At 39.9% G+C, this 26,303-nt stretch overlaps 1 protein-coding gene across 3 annotated transcripts in view; it reads right to left on the bottom strand.

Moving 5' to 3' along the window:
• Positions 1-26,303, bottom strand: part of far1 (fatty acyl CoA reductase 1) — a 95,947-nt gene that overhangs the window by 11,996 nt on the left and 57,648 nt on the right. For all 3 annotated transcript variants that reach the window (XM_048545399.2, XM_048545400.2, XM_048545401.2), the window contains 2 exons: positions 22,042-22,213; positions 2,339-2,468 (listed from right to left, as the gene is read on the bottom strand). In XM_048545399.2, coding sequence (XP_048401356.2) covers positions 2,339-2,468; positions 22,042-22,213 — 302 coding nt within the window. The remainder of the gene's footprint in view (positions 1-2,338; positions 2,469-22,041; positions 22,214-26,303) is intronic.

Genomic DNA, 26,303 nt, shown 5'->3' with positions numbered 1-26,303 from the left:
CTACAGGGCTGTGTTCAATCCGAGGTTGTCAGAAAACTTTCTGTTCTATCACATGCAACTGGAAATCTAAATTGATGCCAATAAAGTAAATTTAAATAAAGGCATGGAGTTTATTAAAAGTGCAAGAGAATAACAATTCAGACATGCTGAAAGTAACATCATTTTAATAAATCCATCACAAACCAAATTTTTTTTTATAAATGGAAGCTCTTCAAGCAAGTGCTGGTTTAAGGATGTTTTGATAACGCTCATTGTACAGCTTTAGGTTCAAACCTGGTGTAACTACTATGCTACTTAAACAGTTCACATTTTATGATTTTGGCTGTCAGGGCTCTTTTTAAAGAACGGAATGATATAAATATAATGCTTCTCACTACCTCCAATTAAACACCACTAGTCCTATAAAGTACTTTTTAAGTGTAAATCACAGATTTACTATGAGGAAACACAGCTGTTTTCATCCAGCTCTACACCTTGTTATCTTAGATTCTCCAGCATCGGCAGTTCCTACTATCCCTATAATATGAGGATGCTGAGCAACAAATTTGTACACAATGCCCTCCAAATGAGAAAACAAATTTCAGCTTCAATAATTGATGTTTGCTAAGGCCTTGACCAGATCATCAGGGAGAACTGTCATAGTCTCTGAAACAGCTCTATGGTGCTTTTATTTTCACCCCAAGTAGCCTTGCTCTTACATTTGGCCAAAAGATAATGCAGTGCTGCTTTATTACTACATTTAAAGTGCCAGCTAGATAGCATATTTAGATTCCCAGAGCAGGACTTGAACCCATGACCTGTTAACTCAGCAGCACAAGTGTTAACACTTAGCAACTTGTGGCACCAAATTTGAAATTTAAAATGTGAAGGAAGAAATGAAGGAGTGAAAATAGGAGTGACACTTCACTGGAATTGAGTATCTGGATATTGCTGGGAAAAAGAATTTAATCACTTTTTGCATTTCAATCAAGATATTAAGATGTTTCCAAACTTATTACTTAACTTTTTTCCCCCTTTAATGCAATAAACCTGTGTACTTTTATTGACCACTGATAGCCTTGCGTGAATATGTTCAGTGACAAAGCACCACAGTAACCAGATGCAAAATTTACACTTATGATCTAATGAGTCAGTAATAGGCAAGGCAAACGGAATGTTTTCCTTTAATTCAAAGCAGAGAGACTTCACTGAAACTATTCAGACCACCTCTGGAAAAATGACCAGTTCCGGGTTCCTTATCTAAGATATACAGGCAGTCAGAGAAGGTTGACTAGGCAGATACCAGGTATGGAGTAACTTCCTTTGGAGACGATATTGAATAGTTTGGGCCTATAATCACGTATTCAGAAGAATGAAGCAACTTTAGTAAAACCTACAAGATTCTTGGGGGACTTAACAGGGTAAATGCAGGAAGGTTGTTTCCTCTTATGGAAAAGTATAACACCAGAGGGCATATGTCAATCTCAGAATAAAAGGTCTGACATTTAGGTGGGGAAAAATTTCTTCTCTCAGAAGATAGTGAATTCTAGAGGGCTGTTGAGATAAAGTTGTTAAGTACATGCAAGGCTGAGATAGACATTTTTAATCCGTAAGGGAATCAAGGGTTATAGGGAAAAGACAGGCAAGTGGAGTTGAAAATTACCAGATCAGTAGTGATCTCATTGCATGGCACACTTCTGCTCCTATGTCCTATGGTCTTAAGGTTTCACGATCATATCTGACTTGCACAATGTAGCCATCAATTGGGATAGCACCAAAAGAATTTTCTTACTCCACATACTCACAGAACAAAGCTAACCAATTTAAAATAAAGTCACCATGATCCTAGGGGACCACAGGGTTGCGTACTGGAGAAACATGACTGGTGGCGGTTAACCTGAAGATCACCGTGCCTCAAACGAGACGAGAATCGGGAAAGAGAGTCCTTCATGGTAAACTCAGCTAGTGTGGGATATAAACAAATACAGCTGGTTTTACAAATCAGTCATTCAGCCAAGTGAACTAACTGGCCCTCTATGTACAAACTCATTTATGGCCTAAGGGGTCAAAAGGTACGCAACAGTTTGATATTTTGAAATGGAAGCTGTAAGAAGTGGGGGCTAGGTAAGAGTAGAAAACAACACTTGGTTTGTAAAATAGATCACAGACACTATTACACATGTTGAGCACCAAAATGTTTTGGGGACAGCAGGGTGGGACAGAGCAAGAGAGAAATACATTGAATTATCGGTGATAAACTGACAGTTCAAAAGAATGAATGCAGTATAGACAGCATATACTGTGACAAATTCAACACAAAAGTATAAATGGTTACAGCACACACAAAACAAAGACCTACTTTCTTGTCATCTGTGCTCATTTGACACATGAGCATGTTTATGTTATCGGTGTTCCACACCCATGAATGGCTTGTGAAGTATTCAACCAGCATCATTGATCTGTGCAGCCGATTAATGACTTTCATCATCCTGAAAGTCAAGAAAACCAGGTTAATCATCACAACAGGCGATTAGCTATACACCTTTCAGCATGAAAACAAATTGGCAAATACAACAAACAACACAACACAACAGCTCAAACTGCACAGTTATTTTCTAATAAAAAACAACATAACAATTTTAATTAAAAAAAGATTAAATCTCTGATTCCCTCTAAAGCATCTGGCAACAATGAACCTGGGACAAATTTACAAAGGAAACTTTCAGTGATAAACTCAGTAATTCCAAAGGAATTACACTTAGCCTCAGTCTAGACCATAAGCAAAAGCAAAATTTCAGAAGGTACTTAACAATAGTTTATGTAACCATCTCAGTGTAGCTCATCGCCAATATGAAACATCAAATTTTAGCAGTGAAGTTTAAATACAAATCAAAGAACTAATATGCAAGCATCAGAGGATTTCCAAAATTCCCTGAGTTTGACACACTGCAGAAACATTTTTTGGCAGCTGTGGGGCAGGGATCAGCAGGAGTCTGCAAATGTTGAAAATCAAAATCAAAATCAAAAGCAGGATACATGGTTACAGAAGGCAAATCTGTTACCGCCTCAAGTAAAAGCTGCTTTGCCAGAGATGCTATCAGGTAAGCAGTCAAAACCAGTAATGCCTTTTTTCTCTACAAATAGGCTTCACATGGGCAAATCTTGCAATTTTCAGGAGTTACAAGAAACTTTTCAATTCAACAAAACTTTCTGATGCCACTGATTTCCAAAGTAGAAGCTATAGGAAGGCAAGTGCCATGTAATGTATGAAACAGGGACTGAAAAGTTATAATTTCCAAAACAAACAGCAAGCCTTATCACAGGTTTTACAACTAAAATTATAATCTGGTTAGAATCAGACACATTAGAATCCAGATTTACCGATTAGCATTTGCAATTACTACAAACCAGAACCACCAGCTTATGAGTATATGCCAATTTTTTTTCAGTTGCATTATTTGAGATTCTAGTTTTTTTGTCAATAATATGACAATTCTGGAAATCACATCTCAAATGATAAGCTTATCATTTGCAATGCTGGAGGTTAACACCATTGATGTGCAGATGCAGTGTAGAAAGATAATGGACTCATATCAACCACCAGCCCACTTCAAATTTGCTTCATCGGCTAACATTCTTGTGGATGTAAAATACCTGAACTCTTGTTTCTATAATTTTCTATAGTAAACGTTTGCTTCAGTAGATGAGAAATGCCATTTCAGGAGGAAACACCCAGAGTAGAAAAACAAATTGGTTCATAAACAGTTGCGGAGTTTGTTTTCTATAACACCAATCACTTTCCTAAACTTGAGCATTCCAAGAAAATCCTGACATCGGTCCTCAATGAGCCAGTTACTAGCTTGAACTGATGTTCTCTTGCCCTATTCTTGCAACATATATGTTCCATACCATTTATCATGTGGTGTAACTTCAAAATTAGTTTTACTTTCAAATTGTCAAGCCCAGGGTTTTTCCAACACCTTTCTGAACACCATCTGTACGCCAGACCAGGGATTGCCCTTCTGCCTCTTCCTCCAGCACTCAAATATTTTTGTTCCTATTTTAAAATTTATAGCACTGGTAGATTTCTTGATATCATCACCACAAATGCTCATGAGAAATCTCAAAAGACACTAATTTGCTATCAAGGTACAAATGAAGTTCTTCCTTTATAAGATGTATTTCTCAGAGTACATTACATAGAATTGCTAAAGTCTACTGGTCAGAAACAGGCTATTCAAGCCAACAGGTTCACACCAATATTTTACATGAGCTTCCTCTCATCCCTTTTCAATCTAGAAATTCATAGCACTGCAGCTTTCTCAGTGCGTGGTCTATCAATGATGAGGTAAGCATTGGACCCTTTCAAAGCCAGTTTCTGATGAGTGTAAAAGGGACAAGGGCGATACGTGGAAGAACCTCTCATAAACATTGCTCAATGTTAAACTCGCAGAAAAAAATCTGCAGCCGAGTCTCAATACACTGCAGTCTCCAACATGTCCTTAAAGTATTAAGTGGTAGTGCGACTTTGTTTTATACATTTCACTTGACCTAGGGTCAACAGCGAACAATACACATGAGTATTTGATGCAACAGGAAGTGCTATCTTTAGGATGAGACTAACAAATGGAAAAAATTGAATTATAGGACATAGAACAGAGAAGTACAGGCCCTTCGGCCCACGATGTTGTGCCGTGGAATAATCCTAATCCAAACATAAAATAACCTAACCTACATTCCCCTCATTTCACTGCTGTCCATGTGCATGTCCAGCAGTCGCTCGAATGTCACTAATGACTCCACTTCCACGACTACCACTGGTAAACGATTCCAGGCGCTCACAACCCTCTGGGTGAAGAACCTCCCTCTGACGTCTCCTCTATACCTTCCTCCTAACACCTTAAAACTATGGCCCCTCGTGGCAGTCAATCCTGCCCTGGGGAAAGTCTCTGGCTATCGACTCTATCAATGCCTCTCATTACCTTGTACGCCTCGATCAGGTCACCTCTCTTCCTCCTTCTCTCCAGAGAGAAAAATCCGAGCTCAGTCAACCTCTCCTCGTAAGACAAGCCCTCCAGTCCAGGCAGCATCCTGGTAAACCTCCTTTGCACTCTCTCCAAAGCCTCCACATCTTTCCTATAATAGGGCGACCAGAACTGGACACAATATTCCAAGTGTGGTCTCACCAGGGTTTTGTAGAGCTGCAGCATAACCTCGCAGCTCTTAAACTCAATCCCCGTTAATGAAAGCCAAAACACCATATGCTTTCTTAACAACCTTATCCACCTGGGTGGCAACTTTGAGGGAGCTATGCACTCGAACACCAAGATCCCGCTGTTCCTCCACACTGCCGAGAATCCTGCCTTTAATCCTATATTCAGCATTTAAGTTCGACCTTCCAAAATACATCACTTCGCATTTATCCAGGGTGAACTCCATCTGCCATTTCTCAGCCCACCTCTGCATTCTGTTAATGTCTCGCTGAAGCCTGCAACAGCCCTCGATACTATCAACGCCACCTCCAACCTTTGTGGCGTCAGCAAACATACTAACCCACCCCTCAACCTCCTCATCCAAGTCATTTATAAAAACTACAAAGAGCAGAAGCCCGAGAACAGAGCCCTGCGGGACACCGCTCAGCACTGACCTCCAGGCAGAATACTTACCATCTACAACCACTCTCTGCCTCCTGCCAGCCAACCAATTCTGAATCCAGACAGCCAAATCACCCTGTATCCCATACCTCCTGACTTTATGAACGAGCCTGCCGTGGGGAACCTTATCAAATGCCTTACTGAAGTCCATGTACACCACATCCACTGCTCGACCCTCGTCAACCTGTCTTGTGACCTCCTCAAAGCACTCAATAAGATTTGTAAGGCATGACCTGCCCCTCACAAAGCCATGCTGACTCCCGTTAATCACGCTATGCTTTTTCAAATAGTCATAAATCCTATCCCTCCAAATTCTTTCCAAAACCTTGCTGACCACAGACCTAAGACTGACTGGTCTGTAATTTCCAGGGATTTCCCTATTCCCTTTTTTGAAAAGAGGAACAACAACATTTGCCTCCCTCCAATCTTCCGGTACGACTCCCGTGGAGAGCGAGGAAGCAAAGATCTTCGCCAGCGGCTTAGAAACCTCCTTTCTCGCTTCGCAGAGCAACCTAGGATAAATCTGGTCTGGCCCTGGGGACGTATCAATCTTAGACGTTTGCCAAAATTTCCAGCACATCAACTTCCTCTATCTTGATCTGTTCAAGCCTGTTTTCCTGCTCCTCAAAGTTCTCATTCACAACAAGGTCCCTTTCCTTAGTGAAAACCGAAGCAAAAAACTCATTTCGGCCTTCGTCTATCCGCTCAAACTCCGCACACACAAGTTCCCTACGCTATCCCTGATCGGCCCTACCTTCTCCCTGATCATTCTCTTATTCCTCACGTATGAGTAAAATGCCTTCGGGTTCTCCCTAATCCTTCCTGCCAAGCCTTTTTCGCCCCTCCCTCCTCAGTCCACTTTTGAGCTCCTTCCCAGCCACCCTGTAATGCTCTAAAATTATTCGACACAACAGTCCAATCAAACCTACTAGACTGAGACGGGACTTTTCTTTGTACACCATTCTATTACTGCCTCTTGTCAAGTTCCCAAAATATTGCTTTTCCCTTTGTTCACAAGTATGCATCAAGCCCTGCTTTAAATGTGTCTGTGCTCTTCGTTTCAACTATAGAACCGCAGTAGAAGAGAGCAGCCATTTAGCCTACCATCCATGTGTCAATCCTGGCTCTCAGTAAGAGGTCCCGAGATGGCTTCTTTCCCCACCCCATGCCCATCATCTTTCCAGTGAGATCCCAAATACCTGCGCAGGTGAATGTGAAAGACTTCACTACACTATTTTCAAGAATGACAGAATAGTTTTTCCTGTTCTAGGCAATATCTATCCCTTGGATCAACATGCCAAAACAAGATTATATAGTCATTATCACGATGCTATTTTGGCCGATTGTTGTGAAAATGGTTGCCACATTTCCTATATTACAACAGCGGCCGCACTTGAAAAGCATTTTCTTAGCTCAAGTCAATGAGTCAAATTAAGGCAGAAAAAGCACTTCATAAATCATAAATGCAAGTCTTCCTTATCACTCTCCAAGTGAATTCCAATCACACCACTCTGTGTAAACCAGATACCTCCTGAACTGTAGTTAAAATGTTAGAGGTTTTCTTGTTCTGGATTAAATCACAAATGCAAATAGTTTCCAGCCATCCACCCTAATGAACAACTTGGCAATTCTGAAAACCTTAATCAGATCAACAATTGGTGTCTTTTCAAGACTGGACATCCCTGCCTACTCAATCTTTCCTGATAGCTGCATCCTCTCAATTCTGAGAATGTACTTGCAATTTAATCCCACATTTGCGCTACTGTTTCAATATGAACATATGCTCAAAGAGCAGGAGTATGTCATTTGACCTCTTCAGCATGTTCTTCCATTTAATTTTAAACATATACTTTTGCCTACCCTTTAATACCATTCAACCCCTTGCTTACAGGAGAAGCTATCCGAGAACTCTGCTTCTGCCACCTTTACAGAGAGTGTTCCTAAGACTCAACCTTCTGAAAGAAGAAAAAAATGCTCCCTCAAATCAGTGACTCCCAGTTCTGGATTCTCCCACAAGAGGAAGCATCTCTCCTTCCTGTCAAAGCCTTTCAGCCCCATGAAGGCTGCAACTGTACCACGATGCACCGAGTAAAGTTAAATTAGGAATCTAAATAAATTACACAAATATTGCACAGTACAGGCCAACCCGTTACTCCAACAGTTTGTGATTCATTGCAAAATTTGTAAACCTGTTGACAAAATGGCCTCTTTCAATTTCGTTCTTCATTAGATAGCTCTGCCCAATAAATTGAAATGTGGAATCTAAATGTGGAAAATTGCGTTTCCAATTACTAAGTAAATAAAAAATATTAGACATCATTAGGTATGTGAGATCTTTAACCTTCAGGTTTGTTTGAAAAATTAGACAAAAAAGGACTGTCCTTGAGCAGTTATTTGAAGACAGTGTGCTTTCACTTAGTTATTAAATCTTTGCTCAGTAAATATACACTTGCAGAACATTTATCTGTACTATAATAAAGTGCCTTACACTAAAATTAGTGCAAGTGGGGAATCTGATATTACTGTAGATGCACCTTTGGTGAATCAGTAATTTCTACTGGACAGCGCCAACTTACAGGAATGTTTAGTGACCCTTGAAGGAGTAGACAGGTGTTTAGTACTTTTGCATATGCAAACTAGCTCCTTTATTGCTAGCTTATCACAATTCAGTTAGATGATGGTTATATAAAAGTACTGTAGATATATACAGCACTTTCTATTGGTATTCATCTTATGTTGAAATAAGGGTATGAATGCAAAAACAGAAGCAGGCTCTTCAGCCCCTTGAGCTACTTCCACCATGCAATGAGATTATGGCTGATCTGTGGCATAACTCTGTATAACTGCATTTGACCCACATCCCTCAACATCTTTGCATAACAAAAATTTACCCATCGCAGAGTTAAAATCAACAAATGATCAAGCATCAACTGTTGCTTATAAGTTCTGGCCCTAGTATGCAGATCATGCACCCTAATTCTAGAATCCCCAACCAGTGGAAATAGTTTATCTTTATCTATCCTGAAATTCTCTTGTTAATATCTTGAAAGCTTTGATCCAATCATTCCTTAACCTTCCAAATTCTAGAGAAAACAGGCCTATTTTTCATCCTCTCTTCTCATAACTTAATCCCCAAAGTCCAGGTATCATTCTTGTAAACGTATGTTGTATCCTCCAAGGCCAATAAATCCTTCCTCAGACGTGGTATCCAGATCGGCTTTCAGTTCTCCAAGTGGGGTCTAAACCTCATCTTGGTATAGCTACAACATAACTTCTGAATTCTTAAACTCCACTTCTCTAGGTATAAAGGCCAGCATTCCATTAGCCTTCTTGATTATTTCCTGCATTTGATCATGGCATTTTAAAGACAAGAAAGTAACGAGAGAAAGAACGGAGAGAGAGGAAAGACGAGAGGTGAGAAAAAGAATGAGACACACAAACCATGACTTGGTGAGAGAAGTTCTGCCCTTTGAGGAAGGTTGCAGTGCCAACATTGCTTACATTGGCACACCAAGAACCAGTTAATTTTCTTAATGCATATTATGGATAAATTATTAGGAAATTGATACAGCTGTAGCTTTGAAGATTGACCTTTTCCCCAAGTGAACCAAAAAGAATTGAACGCATTTCTTCAGCGTGTATCACTGCAGCTAGGTAAAACAAATCAGTCTTAAAAGAAGTTAATGTAAAAAGTTTACTAGTCACCCAACAGAAGTCTTTAAATTATGAATGTTTTTGATACAATGGATACAGAGAAAATGTTTCATCTGTGGGGAACAGCGTAAAAAATCCTTTTGCCATCGATGGTGACAAATTGGAATTCACCACCACCGGTTGATGGGAATGGTATAAGTGCATTAAAGGAGAGGCTGGACAAGCAATAACATACTTAGATGAGAAATGACAGATTAGAAACGATGAAAAGGGCTCAAGTGTGGTATAAAAACCAGCCTAGAGTATCTGTGCCAAATATTTTCTGTACCTTTTTTCTAACCTGCGCAACCCTAAGTGAAACAAACTAGAACAATTTAATATTCCACTTTACCACTGGTAACTGCTGACACTCCTGTTTACAGCAATTAAACTGCTGCTTCTAGATACTCATGTCAAGCGATCTGATGACATGGTACGACTTGTACCATCCTCACACATCCACTACAGCATTTTTGCAAGCACTGTGTGACATTTGTCTACCAACTAAGAATAAGCCAAACCCTCCCTCTGTTGTTCCCGACTTTACCCTGCAAATGCCTTCTCCATACCTTTTCAGTTCTGATTAAATGGCTAAAATATTGATAACTGTTCCTTTTGGATATAACCTTTATAAATTTCTTTTGCTCTTCCAATTTTGTTAACCTGTTCAACTGTCTTAGGGTATGTATACAGAATCTTTGCATACGTTTAAGCATATACTTTCTTCCATAGATCTACATTTATTGTCCAGCATTCTTATCAGTTTTACTTGCCTTGCTACAAGTTTAATTCTTCTTGTTCTTAACACATCCTTCACCTTTACAAAATTACTGCTGGCCATTTCGATGTTTCGACTAACTTCTATATCACATCTGCCATCTTGTGTTATAATTCATCTTAAATAGACAAACTTAACCTCTTCCAGTTTGACACAATTCACTCAAATCTTCCTTCTAGTTTCTTCAATTTTATTCCTTTTGAGTGTTCTTAGTAAGTGTTGTAAATTTCTGGGTTTTTTTTATTTTTCTAGTCAACCTATTTAAAAGGTGTTACTATACACCTCCGGAGCAGGTAGGACCAGAACCCAGGCCTCTTGGTTCAGGGGTCGGGACACTACAACTGCTCCACAAGAGGACCCACTGCAAACTTGTTATGGTCTTGCCTAGAATCAGTTTCAGCTGGTTTGGTGTGACAACATCACCCTCCTGTACACAAAGTCTGGGAACATCAGCAAAGTCAGAAAATCCTAACAAGCGATTAGGACAAGGAATCAAAAGGCAATTAAGCAACAAAGTATTATTTAGAAGTGAAGACATCGTCATCACATTTCTTAAATCTCAATTAAGACTAGCACCACAAAAGGCAATCCCTTCCCTCTTCCCTTCATGCAAATCTCAGGAACAATTATTGCTAATGCGCATGGAGCAGTCATGAGTTCCAAAGTAAGAATACTCTCCATGAAGATGGTGACAAAGCTGAAATAAGGGCAAAGAGGAGTTCCTGGGCAAAAACAACCAGTGCAAAAGGGTGAAAAAGCATCCTCCTTGACAATCTGGCAGCTACAATAGTTCCTTCAACCCGAGGTAAAACTGTGAAAGTCGAAGTGTCAAACAGATAACAGCACCTGCTGCAAAGCAGTACTCGTAAAGTTGTTTGTGAGCACTGAACTTAAGAATCCAAATCTCCTGCACCAACATTACATCCCACGATTCATAGAATGTTCGCCAAAACATTAACATACAGCAGTTACCAAGGCCAATGTATTACAACTCCAACTGTTACCCAATAATATTTCCAGCTGAAAGTAAACATGGAACAAATTGTGACAGGTCAGGTGAGGGAGCAGCATCTTTTGTTGAAAACATATCAACCAAGGACTTCAAAAATAAGCACAACACTAAACTCCCAAGGATAATCTCAAGCCTTGGAGAATAGAGTACAAATATAGTCTGATTATATTTCGCTAACAGTACAAGAATTTACTGTAACAGAAAAGTTTAACCCTGCACCCATATGCTTTTTTTTACACAAACAGTTGGACAACAGCTTCAGCGTCTAAACTGTCACTGAAGTCAACATAGACTTCACCGTCTCAAAGGCTCAGGCGAAGACATTAAAAGGACTCGCGGTGGGTGGGTGGGGCGCAGGAAGAGACAGGGACTATCAAACCAGTTAGTACATGGGTTATAACTGATCTTGCCAATCCCTAGGTCATTATCCAGATCACGTCTTAACAGATTTTGCTCAGGCAAAGTGTGCCACTGCATCTTGATAATTAAGTCCAGATTTCCTCCCCAGTTGGGGTTTTCAATGTTGTTATAAGGATGATGGAAAAACCCAAATCACAGCTGACTCGGTTTTAAAAATCAGTCAGTATGCATAGTATGATTTAAAGGAATAGTTTCAATTCCCATCACATAAGTTGTCGCAAATTGCACAGTTATTGAGATTGCAGCTTTAATAAAAAATGTTGGCAATGTCAGAGGTAAAGTTACTGAATGCTGAGGCTGTGTCTCCAGGTACACAGGTGGACTCAAAATCATCGACCTATGAGGGCCTTTGTTCAGATGGCGTTAGCAAAGTGGAAGTGGAAAAGCAATTACCTTGGAATGGAGTAGTTTTGATTGCTGTTGGTATTGGGAGTGGAATTTCCTACTTTTTATATCTCAAGATTGGCTTGAGTTTAAGTCAGAGTTTTCATCTATCCCAGGAGATCATGATGTGTAGTGGAAAGATTTTATGTTGAAATAAACAAGACACAATAAATATGAGGGACCGGACGGAGGCAATGCATCTTTTATACCTGAAAATAACTATGGAAAAAATTAACAAGGTTTTGTCCGACTTGTGCACAAATTACAGCATGCCCGATTTAACGGATGCTACCTTAGGAAAACTCCCTTAAGTGCTCTCCAATTTAGAGTTGCCAGGAATGCAGCATTGCTCCTAACACATTACAATTTAAATCAATCATAAACTCACTGTGACGGATAATGCCCTGTCAGAAACCAATCATATATGTTTTTTCTTAAAAAAAGGCAAAAGAAATAACATAAATCACATTTTACATACATTTATTCCAGAGGATGGTAACTCTACGTTAAGTCTGAGGATCATACAGTATAAAAGATTACTCACCTCATTACGCCAGAGCCAGTTCTTTGAAAGAACTGCCCCATTAAGCTGACTTTCTTGTTCTTCCTCCAGAACTTGGAACAATTTCAAATATACATCCAATGCCCTTCTGAAAGTTAACATGGACGGAAGGGATGTCTTCCTTTGAGCCCAAAATTCCCATAACTCAATAAACAAAGGCCATGTCAGTGAAGACTAGACTTGGCTATTCAGTCTCTAAGGAACCAGGGGCACTTTAAAACCTGCAAGAGCATTTCAAAGGGCACTTTCAAGGTCCATTTCAGCAACGAAGTTGTGATTTGGTACAAAAAGGGAAAGGGCTTGGACTGAACAACTGTACGACATCTACATAATCTGATAACCTTGTACAACCAAGTACCACAAAACCAAGTTTTGTGTTGGTCTTTCAAATTTTCGGAAATTAAGAAGTAATTTCCTGGACATTGGGGCAGAAAACAAATCAATGTGGCATTAAAAACAATGGGTTTTCTTTGAACATTTTTGTTCATTAGTAATAAAAATCTTGGAAATGGTTGAAATACCCACCCTCAAAGTGATCAGAAGATACAGACATAAGATAATTGGCAAAAGGAGGAAGACAGGAGTAATTATGTTATGCACTATCATGATCCCAATGGATGCCGTTACTGGTCAAGACAGATCTCAATGAAATTTGGCTCAATAGATCACATTTTGTTTCGTCTCATTTTAATGAAGTAGTCTCTCGCTAAAATGTGTAATGCTGCAGATTTTGTTTCAACAATAAAACAGAAATAATCAAAAATCGAAGCTAAAAAAATCAATAAGCTAAAATATCTACTTGTAACAAATTTAAAGATTTTTAAACATGCTGTATAATCCCATAAATCTGAAACTTTTATAAATTAAGAGAAACAACAGCTTGTGTACAGTACCCAGAACACACCATTGGTACAGCACCCAAAAATACAACTTGAACTGCATTCAAACCAGGGTCCTCACCTTAAACACCTCAAGAGATTTAACTCAGTTGCAACTTTAACTTATAGACTGGAGTTACAGATAGCTTACATTCTTGCATGTTAACATAGTCAGCTTCAAGAAACCTCTTCAGGGATTTATAGGTACTATCACTAACTCTTTCAGCTAAATCTAGTTTCACTATTTCCATTCTCAAGAGCACTGGTCTACACAAATAGATGCATCGAAGGACTTCACAGGGCTGCCCAAAGTAAAACTGAAAAAAAGCCCTCTCTAAGCTATGGATATTTACCTCAAGCTTAAATAAACCTCAGCTGACCTTCTAACTTGAACTTTGTTTACCTTATTCAGTCATAAATGCCCACCAGCGTGCATTAAAAAACCTATTAATTCTACAGTAGGTCGCAATAACGGTTTTAAAAGAAATCACCATGGCTAACGAAACATTTACAAAGTTAATAATTAACTCCATCAATACAGAAAACACGTGTTAGTAACTCAAAAACACAAGCTTATAATTAAATCTCAGTCTACATCACAGTAGAAAGCCATCATCTGAAATTCAGTCCATAAGGCGGCTTTGGAAGCAGATGCAACAATAAATTTTAAAGGGAATGGGATAAACACCTGATAAAGGAAAATTAGCAGGACAATAAGCAGCGGGGAAGAACAGAGATATTAGCCTACATTATTTCTTTAAACTTCCTACTCCCCCCATACAACCTACCATGTTCTCTTCATGAAAATAAATGCAACTCTCTCTTCCCTCAACCAAGTCATAAACATACTTGATGAAAAGCTGAAACCTCAGACAGATCCTTGGGAAGTAACTGAACTTCAGGGAGTGACAGTGGGAGCTATGACAAGAGAAATACATGCCAGAAACTGAAAATGTGGTTAAAAGCAAGCTGTCAAGACTATTATTTAAAAACCCAATGGGTCAGTAATGTTGCTCAGGGAAGAACAAAATGCTCCGATACACCACGACAGGTTTTGATATTCAGCTGCCCACTTAAGTAGCATACAAGCCAGAGCTACGTTAAAACCTCTACTAGCAGTTGACGGCAGTGACAGACAACTAAGGATATGAAATGCGCATGATTTCAGATCATGATGCAAAGTCCAGCCTGACAACTTGTTATGTACTTCTTCATTGGTATCAGCTCAGTGAAGGTCCAATTTTTCCACAGAAAAAAATGTAATGGCTTGCAGACGTCCTTTAGGAAAGCAATCTGCCATCCTTACCGAATCTGGTTTATGTGCAACTCCAGACCCACAGTAATGTGGATGACTGTTAACTATCCTCTGGCTAATTAAGGATGGGTAATAAATGCTGGCATGGTCAGCAAGACCAATATGCTTTGTCTGAAGAAGAAAAAAAAAAGAATTATGGCTTGGAGAAACACTACTGACATTAGTGATTGATCTATGACAAGCTGGTATAACTGGAAGGCTGCAGTGCACCTTAGTTTGAAAGACAGTTAGAACCACATCAGTGAAGCCCATCCTCTCATACCCAAACTGGAAAAAGAAAATCACAGCTGACAACTCATTTTGCTTCAAAAAATGACTTGAAAGAAACACTTGCATTTGTACAGCGCATTTCACAAACTCAAAATATTCTAAGTGCTTTACATCCTCCCAAATACTTTGGAAATGTAGCCACTCTTGTGCAGTGGGAAACCCAGCAGTCAATTTGAGAGTCGCAAAGTTTCCACAAACTGTAACGCAATGAAGACCAGATAATACTTTTCAGTAATGTCAATAGAGGGATTCAGAGAATAGAACAATCTGTATTTGAATTGGTCAGTAGCACATCATAATAATATCTCAAGGTGGTTTACAGGATAAATTATGAAGCAAAACCTTATATGAGTCAAATAAGGTAAAATTAAGGCCAAGAATCAAAAGCTTGCTCAAACAAGGTGATTTTGAAAAGCAGCTTAAAGGAAAGAGAGGTTGAAAGGCAGAGGGATTTCAGGAAGATAATTTGAAAACTGAGGGTTGACACAGCAGAACACACAGCCATCTATAGTGCAATTTTAAATAATAGATTCTTAAGAAGCTGAAATGTGCACCTTAGACACCAGAAATAACTTCACTGCTCTTTGCCAAATTAGTGTTATGGTTCTTTTATTGAGGGCACAACAAAGAGCTTATAATAACATTTCACTTTAAAGACAATGAAACACTCCAGCAAAATGGCGTGAGACTGTCAGCCTAGATTTTCAGTGCTTACATGGGACTTGAACGTCCTACCTTCTGATTGGCACTTCCTGAGCTACACATGATATTATTCTTCAACAAGCAGAGACAATGGTGAAAAGTGAACATGTGCAGACAGCACACACCCAAGTAGGAATCAGTTTCTAATTTGCATAAGTAGTGCACAGGGTGAAGACAGGTAAGTGCTTCGAGAGATCAACAATAATTTTCTGAAGGAGGGTTTAGGCCCAAAACGTCAGCTTTCCTGCTCCTCTAATGCTGCTTGGCCTGCTGTGTTCATCCAGCTCTACACCTTAATAAAAAACACCTGTTACAGAAATCTGAAATGTTTACTTCTGACTTCAACTTATTACTTCAATAATAAAATACACCCAAATCAAGCAGAGGTTGTCAGGCTTGCATGAGTCCATCTGATGCTAGATTCATTGCTACTTATCGAAATTATACACCCATCTCTTTGGAGAAGCAAAACAAACTAAAATCAAGCTCATGAATGTCCTACCAAAAAAAATTCCTCTTCAATCTCTCAAAAGTGAGCAAAATAAGCCCTGATATGGTCCAATCCAAAGTTATTTTACATAATAACTAAATACACCTAACATCTTGTTAACGTGCCCACCCTCCCCAGATGCTATTCCATCGGTCCACCACACCTTTGAACAAAAGTAAAATTTAAACATGGCTAGCCTCCCTGTCAGCAGACTCGACACAAGCAATCACCTCAAACAATCAACTCGTGTAATGTCAAAAAATTGTGTGTAATGAGAATCAATTTTAAGTGGGTACAACTGCAGTGAATTTAAAATCCAAAGGAGACATTCTGTCTTTCTAGATCATCGTTCAGGACTGCCCTCCTGAGCAATTGTTTGTATTTCTTTACATCAACCCTGAAATGGGAGACACAGATATTGTCAAAAACTCCACAAAAAAGACTTCATTTATGCCTGACAAAGGTCACTTTGATCCCATATTTACCAATACACCAACTAATAATGTCCAGGATCTTTATTTACTTTCACCTAAGCTGCTGAATAATACGCTTCAACATTGAATCTAGTTATCAGGCACCTTTAACGCACACTTGGATTACCTCTCAGAACTAATACAAAATACCCAAATCTGGATAAGACATGTAATGGTTTTTTTTCTTTCACTAATAAATAAAAATGTACTGGAACCTCTATTGGACTGCTTTTCTTTCTTCCAAATGGCAATTTAAAAGCTGCAAGTATTTCCCCGCAGAATCTCAACTTCAAAGGGAGTCGTCTATTTTTAGTCATAAACCTGGTCTCCCTGAAGTAGCCTAATTAGCTCAATGGGTGGGACAGCAACATCTGTTTGCTGCCTTTCCATTCATATCATGAAAACATATTACTTGAACTTAGCAGCGTTCTCTGCCTGAAAAATAAGGGACTACGATTTTGTCACAAGGACAAGGCTAACAATTTTACCAATGTCATTAGAAGAAAAATACAGAAGCCACTGCTTCATGTTTAAAGTCGACTGTCTCCCTCGACTTCATTAAACCTCAGCTGTTCCACTCCCAACTCCCAGAACAAAACAAGTAAAACAACTCAAAATATTCCAGCACTGCTGATCTTCAATAAAAATAGTTCTCTATCTAAAATTAAACTGCACATCCATAATCTGACATAAGTGTAACAATTTTTTTCTGACACTCGGATGATTTCTGCAGAAGTTCAGATTTCTAACTTAATAGCATTCCGTCCTGTTTTCTACAAGGTCTTTTCCTTTGATCCCATCACTTCACTTCACTTGCACACTAGAATTACAGGGATTAACTGTTAGACAAATTGCATGAGCCAATACTCGAAAGACAAATCAAGTGAGTTGATCTTTGCTAAGTACTGGTATAATTGCTAATCCATTGGCTCAAAGACAAGTAAGACTATCAGTGTGTAAACAAGAGTATGACTTTAAAATAAGCTCACTTACAACACCATAGAAGATTCATACTCCATTCAATTATACCCATAAACAAACAACTGGCACGTGTGAACAAATCTCCAAGTCAGTCAGCTTCCCATGTTTGTCCAGTAATTGATTTAGTTACATTGACGTATTGGGCATCAGTGGCAGTATTTCTGTACACACAGCATTGATGATTTGTCCCTAACACGTTAGTAGCACTGGCAAGGCCAACATTTATTGCCCATCCCGAATTGCCTTCAAGGCTTATAAGCTGCATGCACAAATAAAATCCTAGCCTCAAAACATATTAGCAACATGACACTAACGTGGTTCTGTCAGTCCTAATTGGGATTATAAACTTAAGCATTGAAAATAAAATCAGGGAATGGCATTAAGGGGATGATGAATTACAGTTTTTGGCATAATATCACACTTTTTGATAATGGATTTCATTCTTTTAATTAAAAGTTATGATGAAGACAGATAAAGCAAATTAACTGGATAAACCTCCAAGGACATTTTTCTTTATTCAGTAGTGACCTTCCATTCCCAAACTTTTTAAAAAGATCCACATGGCTGCCTTCAAAACTTCACGACAGCAGAATAGAGTGAGAAGTAATTAACTCAAGCCTGTGTGAATGTTTTCTTGCATACAAAGTGACTTCTTTTTTTCAAAAAACCTACTCAGATAAAAATTCAGATGTGGCAAATGACAAACCAACAAGTGTGAACCAACTTCAATCCAAAACAAATACACAGAGTTGATGCTGTGACAAGTTATTGCTCAGGGGAGTTGATGCCCTAGTGGTATTATCACTGGATTGTTCATTCAAAGACCCATGTAATATTCGGGGTTCAAATCCTGCCATGGCAGATGGCAGGATTTGAATTCCATAAGGATCAATTTCAATAAAATAAAACTCAATTAAGAGTCTAATGATGACTATGAACCCATTGCCAATTCTCAGAAAGACTGGTTCACTAATGTCCTTTCGACAATGAAACAGCCATCCTTACCTGGTCTGTTCTCTATGTGACCCCAGACCTAGAGCAATACGAGTGACACCTTGCCGCACTCTCGGCAATTAAGGGTAGATAATAAATGCTGCTCTAGCCAGTGATGCTCTCTTCTCATGAATGAATTAAAAAAATTACCATTCCATATTTATTTAGAAACCTAATACCCTTCCACTACTTCACTTGCATACTCTAATGTTAATTTTTAACCATTTAACCTGCTTAATTTTTACCATATCTATTTTAACCTACATCACTCACAGCTCTCCAGAAAATAATCAGCTTGAAGTTTTTCCTGTTTCTTGCTCACTTCCTGACTCATATTCCTATCCAAGAAGCCTTTGCCTGACAGAGTTTATTCCCAGCTGACTGTTTGTTCAAACTCCCGCAAGTTGGTCCTTGCTCAGCATCTTTCACGCAGGCTCTCATCAACATAATACAGTACTTCCAACTTCCTTCACAAATGCCCTCCACAGTCTGGTCTTCAGCAAACTTCTGTCTTTCCTCACAGGAAAGTGAAGTGTTGGGTCCAATTTTAAGTTTGTAGTCTGACTTTTTTGGACTAGCACCTATCCATATATGATTCTAGTCTCCCAACCATTATCACTGACAGAATTGTACTTATGTTATATCAACCAATGTTCTAGTGAATTAATACAAAATACTCTTCAACTACAGCAATCAATTGCTCAAGTTTGACAACAACCAAGTACATTTCAGTGCAATTATCTTGATAGAAAACAAAATCAACATCTTGGATTACCAGCAACCTGGAACTAAACTATATTAGCCATATATATTCTGTGACTACAAAAAGCAGGTCAGAGGCTAAGAATCCTGCAGCAAAACGCTCACGTCCTGCCTCTCCAAAGGCTGTCAACCATCCACAATACACATTTCAATAGTTGATGGGATACCCTCCACCTCCCTGGATGTGTGCAGCTGCACTATAATGTATTGGTTATTGCTGAAGCATATCGTCCTTCTCAGAGCCAAACTAACCAAATGGTTGAGCTCGAGAAGGTCAAAACGTGGAGCGGCAGGTTTCGTACGCTCGCCAGATGTGCCAATGTTACATTACAGTGCTTCAACAAATCCATCTCAAATTTATTCTGAAGATACCCATTAAAATTTGCAAAGATCAAGCAGGAGGAACGTGCAAGTTATAAATTTAAGATTAGTACACCAACGTTACTTCACACACAAGATAAAATGCAAAAGGTTAAACAGCATTAACCATGCCATTAAAGCCCAAGTTATCAACTCCCAAAACACATCCGATGCAAAGACTATTCTCCACTGAGCTCTTCTTACCGGGGTTTGTGACCACTCAGCCTGAGAATAGCATCATAAAACAACGCCGGTAGCGTATGACTGACAGTAATCCAATACTGATGTAAAATAGGATTGGACCGAAGGTTTACATTTGGGCGTCTCAGTGCCCGTTCTAAAGGATTCATCTTGAAGGACATATTTACATAATACTCTGCAGAGAAAATAAGTATTACTGTTGTTTTAAACAAAGTGTACTAGACACTCAAGGGACAGTGAAATATTAAAAAGGAAAGTCCAGGCTTCAAAAGTTAAGTTACAAAAGCATTCCCACCATTTTGTCTACAAATCAGTTTCACAGCGCACATTTTCCATTCAGCCATGAGCTGCATAGATTAGGTACCATCATTATAATTCTGCCTAAAATTAGAATAAATGGAAAGTGTTAAAATATCTTTTGGTTTATTACTCAAAACAAGAATTTGCATTCAACTTGGAAGGTGGCATTCTTGGCATTTGTGACTACTGTTAAGATGGCTGATCAGAATCCAGATTTTTAGCTCGTTTTCCAAAAAGTGTATTTTAGAACAGGGGAGATACAGGCAAAAGTTACTGCAAATGTAAATTAAATGCCTTGTCTAAAGTGACAAAGAAACTTCCATCAGACTGGGCTGTGGCCTCTTGTGACTAAAAACATGATGGGCTGTCAACACTCTGCTCAACAGAAAGTCATCCCCTTACAGGCTATGTCTGAAATTTCAGGCACAAATGTGTGTTTTCCCCTTTGAAGAATCCACAAGGACAAGGGTTAAAAGCAGTTTCAAATCTGCTGGAGTGGACTGATGGGATTGAATGCCTTCATGTGTACCAGCCTCGGACCAAGTGCGTTACACAGGCCACAGTCAATGATCTCTTAGAGCTAACCTTGTTGCAGGTAAAGACTCTCTCTTATTTCAAGTGCTGCAAACCAATTTAAAGAGAAAAGGAATCAGGACAATGAGACTTTTATCTGCCTAAAAATCCGAGAATATTAAGAATCGACTGTTCAACTCATTGCAATGATCACCACATTAAATTAATCTGTTCTTAAGAAACAATTCAGAGAGTGATCTATGCGACATACTTACAATTATATGTTTTTGAGCTCCTGTTTTACTTACGTAAACTTATTGCTTTAGTATTTTCTCACTTTTTGTTAATTCAAGAATGCCTGGTTGAATTGGCTCCATTGAAAACATTTCATTTGGGTTTGGGAGAAAAAGGTACCAATGTGGGAAGGCAGCCTTTCTACAGAGATAACACACGGGCGCTGGACAACCACAGCAGGCCAGGAAGCATCAGAGGAGCAGGCAAGTTGACATTTTGGGTCAGGACCCTTCTTTCTGAACCAACCGACCCAAAACATCAACTTTCCTGATCCTCTGATGCTGCCCGGCCTGCTGTGCTCCTCCACCTCCAGTGTGTTATCTCTGACTCCTGCTTCAGCAGTTCTTACTATCTCTTTCAACAATCAACCTTGTTGCAACCAAGCTGGGGCAGTGGGGTGGGGGATGCAGTCAATAAAGTAGCAAAGCCAGTTTGTTCCTTCTCTGACGGAAGCTGAACAGTTTGGAGTACCCCACTTGGGAAGATAGTGAATTGGCAAAAGTTACCTGGGGTCTGGTCCAAACATAATCTTGTGCTCTGGAAAAGTTTAATTCAATCTGAAAACAGTCAATTCCTCTATGCCTTTTCACAGGGCATTAGGATGAAATGGCAGTGAAGAACAATTTATTTACCAAAACTACTTTCTTGCCTCCGACACCCATTAATATTGAAATTTGACAAAGCAACATCATACTAAGGTGTATGAAATACATGTGTTATTCAGCCTGAAGAGTTTGTTGAAATATATTTGCAATTCCTAAACACTTTTAATTTCCAATGGTTTCAACAGTACCTAGTGTTAGAAAATTTGGGCATCGTTATATTATCCATCCAGTAATTAGACACTTGCACACAACCAATCAGTGCATACAGATACTAAAATTAGATGGCCTCGCAGTGAGGAATCCTTGCAAGCAAATAACTGGATAGAAAGTGTAGTTCGAGGCTTTTCTACAGTTGAACCAAAAGATGAGCTTTTTCAGAAATTATACATTGTACAGCACAGGGAAAAGCTAGCCACCATTACCTTGGTTTTCTTCCAGTAAGCCTGAGGTAGACATCATACAGGAATGCTGGGGCCTTATGGCTTACAGCAATCCAATAGTGATAGATCAAGTGATTGGAGGTTAGATTTACATTGGGCCGTCTGAAAGCCTGTTCGAGAGGATTCCTCTTGAAAGTAGATGTTACATGGTACTCTGGGGAAGAAAAGTTGCATGGTAGTATACTATTTTTTCATAATCGCTAAAAGCTCTATTGAGGCCATAGATTTATGGCTACAAAAGAATCATGATATCCACTGCATAACTTTTTTCTAAAATCATCACAAAGTGGCACTACTGTCAGAATGTGATTTTACTGGGAAACAAATTTACTGCAGCTATTCAGGAAGAAGTTCATATTTGTATTCTAATCTAACTTTTGATCAATTTAGTTGTTATTTCTCCCAATGTTGTGTAAGGAAGAGTTTTAAAATGTGAATAAACAGATAGAAAGTGCAAGTTACTTGGCTCTAGTTGTACCACCATTTGATTTAGGTTCAGTTGGAAAAATAAAACACACATAGTCCAGACAGAAATAAAAAAGATTGAGTTTTCAAAAGGAATACCTGAACTAATTTTTTCCTTAAAGCCTTGCCAAATTGACCATCCAAAATAACAGGCATTTCATTGGGCCTGTTGAACCTATGCCAAAGGAAATAAAGCAAGACGTTTGTTCACCAACCAGACATCCAAAACATAACTGGTTTTGAACATGCAATTCTAACTACTGCAGAATGATGAACAAAATACACTAAACTGCAGCAGTGGAATATGCAAACCTTATAAATGAACACAAATGGATTTCCAAATTGGCGTGACACATATGGTCCAGCAGAATAAAGTCCTGATATATGTGTTTCATTCATTCATGATTTATATGGAGATATTTTACCCCATGCTCATGTTACTGAACCAGTAATCCAGTCGCCTGTACTAACAATGGAGACACCTGAATCCAAGTTCCACCACGGGAGTGGTATTTAAATCCAGTTCATAAATAAATTTGGGATAAAAAGCTCATATCAGTAATAATAACCATGAAACCATTAGGTCGTTTTAAAAAACCCATCTGGCTTCACAAGTGGTCTTGTAGCAAGGTAATCTGTAGTCTTTACCAGGTCTGGTTTTTGTATGACCCAGATCAAGTTGCTTGACTTTTAACCACCCTCAAACAGCCTCACAAGCCACTCACCTGCATAGTAATGGGCAATAAACACCAGCCTTGTGGGCAATACCCATATCCAAAGTTTGGAAAAAAATTGGGTGATGTAGATATCGCTAGCAAGGCCAACATTTATCACACATCGCTAATTGCTCAAGTTAGTGGTGGTGAGTTGCCTTCTTTAATTCCTGGTATCTATATACTTCTAGAATGCCGTTGGAGTGCGTTCTAGGATTTTAACCAAGAAACAATGAAGGAATAGCAAGTTAAAACTTGAAGGTGCCCATGTATCCTTCTCTATCAGATCTAGTAGATAGATTTGGGCAGTGGTAAGAAGGAGACTTAGTAACTTTCCCTAGTGCATTTTGCTGTTGCTACAAACTAGTGGCAAACAGAGTGAATGTTTAAGATTGCACTCATTGAAGTGAGTGGAATCGATTCCATACCAATCCTGATTGAATCCTTTGTAGATTATGAATATTCTTTGGGAGTCAGATGAATTACTAACTATCCAAATTTCAGTTTCTCCTGCAGACACAATTCCTGCTGAATAGGGTCACCAGGATGTTATGATAGGGATTTGGGAACGGTCATTTCAAAATCAACTTGGGGAAGTAACTGGACAGTGTTGTTAGAAGATGGTCACTGCTCAATACTTATTTGGCATGAATGATATTGGCCACTCCAGTCCAAGCCTGACTGATGTCCAAGTTTTGCCGCATGAAACTGCTTTGTTACCTGGGGATTTGTCAATTGTACCGAACAGAGTGCAATGAACAAACATCCTGACTTCTGACTTGACTTTGGACAGAAGGTCATTAATGAAGCTGCTGAAAATTTCTGGGACTAAAACATTGCCCTGAGGTAGTGCTGCAGTGATACCCAGGTGTTAAAATGATTGGCATCCAATAACCAACAGTTTTCATTTGTGCCAGGTACAATTACAGCCAGCAGAAAGTTTTCCATAAATTCCACTGACTTTTATTTTGGTCTAGCTCCTTGATACTGCAGATATTCAAATGTTGCCACATTCACAGCAGTCACTCTCACTCATTTTGAGGAACTTGGTTCCTCTGTCCACGTTTGGACCAAGGCTGTAATGAGGTCTGATGCTGTACAGACCTTGCAGACTCCAAACTAAGCTCTGATGAGTAGGTTATTTGTTAGTGACCCTAGCTTAATATCAATTACACATTCCATTGTTTGATTTTCTGGTTGCAGCAGGAGCGGGAGCTTGGAGCAGGAGCCTGTCGGGAAGCCGGTGAGTCACTGTTTTTGAATCTTTAGAAAGCTTACCTTGTGAATAGGCGGAGGTACGCTGAGCAGGAGCCGTCACAGGACTGGTGAGTGAGTGAGGTAATATATTTGTGTGGTTGCGTTACCCGAAACACTACCTGGGTAGTGTCTCCCACCCATCCTCCTCCTCCTCCTCCTCCACCAAACCAAAAAAAAAGGTTCTGTGTGCCTAAATGATAAGGTAACAAGTTAATTTTTTATTCTTTATTTTTTAAGTTTTGGGAATTTAGAATAATGGGAACGGAGGGCAGGGCAGTTGAATGTTCCTCCTGCAGAATGTGGGAGGTAAGGGTCGCCACTAGTGTCCCTGATGACTACATCTGCGGGAAGTGCACCCAACTGCAGCTCCTTGAAAACCGCGTTAGGGAACTGGAGCTGGAGCTGGATGAACTTCGGAACATTCGGGAGGTAGAGGGGGTTATTGAGAGGAGTAACAGGGAGGAAGTCACTCCTCAAGTACAGGAAAAAGGCAGATGGGTTACAGTCAGGGGACGGAAAGGGAACTGGCAGGCAGTGCAGGGATCCCCTGTGGCCATTCCCCTCAACAATAAGTATACCGTTTTGGATACTGTTTGTGGGGAGGGGGGAGAAGGAGACTTACCAGGGGTCAAGCAGTGGGGCACAGGTCTCTGGCACAGAGTCTGTCCCTGCTGCTCAGAAGGGAAGGGGGAAGAGGAGCAGAGCATTAGTCATTGGGGACTCCATAGTTAGGGGGACAGATAGGAGGTTGTGTGGGGATGAGAGAGACTCTCAGTTGGTGTGTTGCCTCCCAGGTGCCAGGGTGCGTGATGTCTCTGATCGTGTTTTTGGGATCCTTAAGGGGGAGGGGGAGCAGCCCCAAGTCGTGGTCCACATTGGCACCAACGACATAGGTAGGAGCAGAGATGGGGATTTAAGGCAGAAATTCAGGGAGCTGGGATGGAAGCTGAGAGCTAGGATGAACAGAGTTGTTGTCTCTGGTTTGTTGCCCGTACCACGTGCTAGTGAGGCGAGGAATAGTAGAGAGAGGAGTTGAACACATGGCTACAGGGATGGTGCAGGAGGGTGGGTTTTGGATTCTTGGATAATTGGGGCTCTTTCTGGGGTAGGTGGGGCCTCTACAAGCAAGATGGTCTTCACCTGAACCAGAGGGGTACCGATATCCTGGGGGGGGAAATTTGCGATGGCTATTCGGGTGCGTTTAAACTAATTCAGCAGGGGGACGGGCACCAAAATTGTAGTTCGACTATAGAAAAGGTTGAGAGTAGGGTGGTCCGAAATAAAGTTTCAGGGAAGCAAGATGGCACCGGCAAGCAAGAAGTTGGGTTGAAGTGCGTCGACTTCAATGCCAGGAGTGTCCGGAATAAGGTGGGAGAACTTGCAGCATGGGTTAGTACCTGGGACTTCGATGTTGTGACTATTTTGGAGACATGGCTAGAGCAGGGACAGGAATGGTTGTTGCAGGTTCCGGGATTTAGATGTTTCAGTAAGAACAGAGAAGATGGTTGGGGGGGAGAAGAGAGAGAGAAAGAGGTGTGGCATTGTTGGTCAAGGACAGTATTACAGTTTGGGGACTCGTCAACTGAGGTTAGAAACAGGAAAGGAGAGGTCACCCTGTTGGGAGTTTTCTGTAGGTCTCCGAATAGTTCCAGAGATGTAGAGGAAAGGATAGCAAAAGATGATTCTTGATAGGAGTGAGAGACACAGGGTAGTTGTCATGGCGGGGGGGCTTCAACTTTCTAAACATTGACTGGGAACACTATAGTTCGAGTACTAGAGATGGGTCAGTTTTTGTCCAGTGGGTGCAGG

This window comes from Stegostoma tigrinum, chromosome 17, assembly GCF_030684315.1.
Source record: "Stegostoma tigrinum isolate sSteTig4 chromosome 17, sSteTig4.hap1, whole genome shotgun sequence".
Classification (NCBI taxonomy): Eukaryota; Metazoa; Chordata; class Chondrichthyes; order Orectolobiformes; family Stegostomatidae; genus Stegostoma; species Stegostoma tigrinum.
This window is presented reverse-complemented; position numbering and strand designations above follow the sequence as displayed.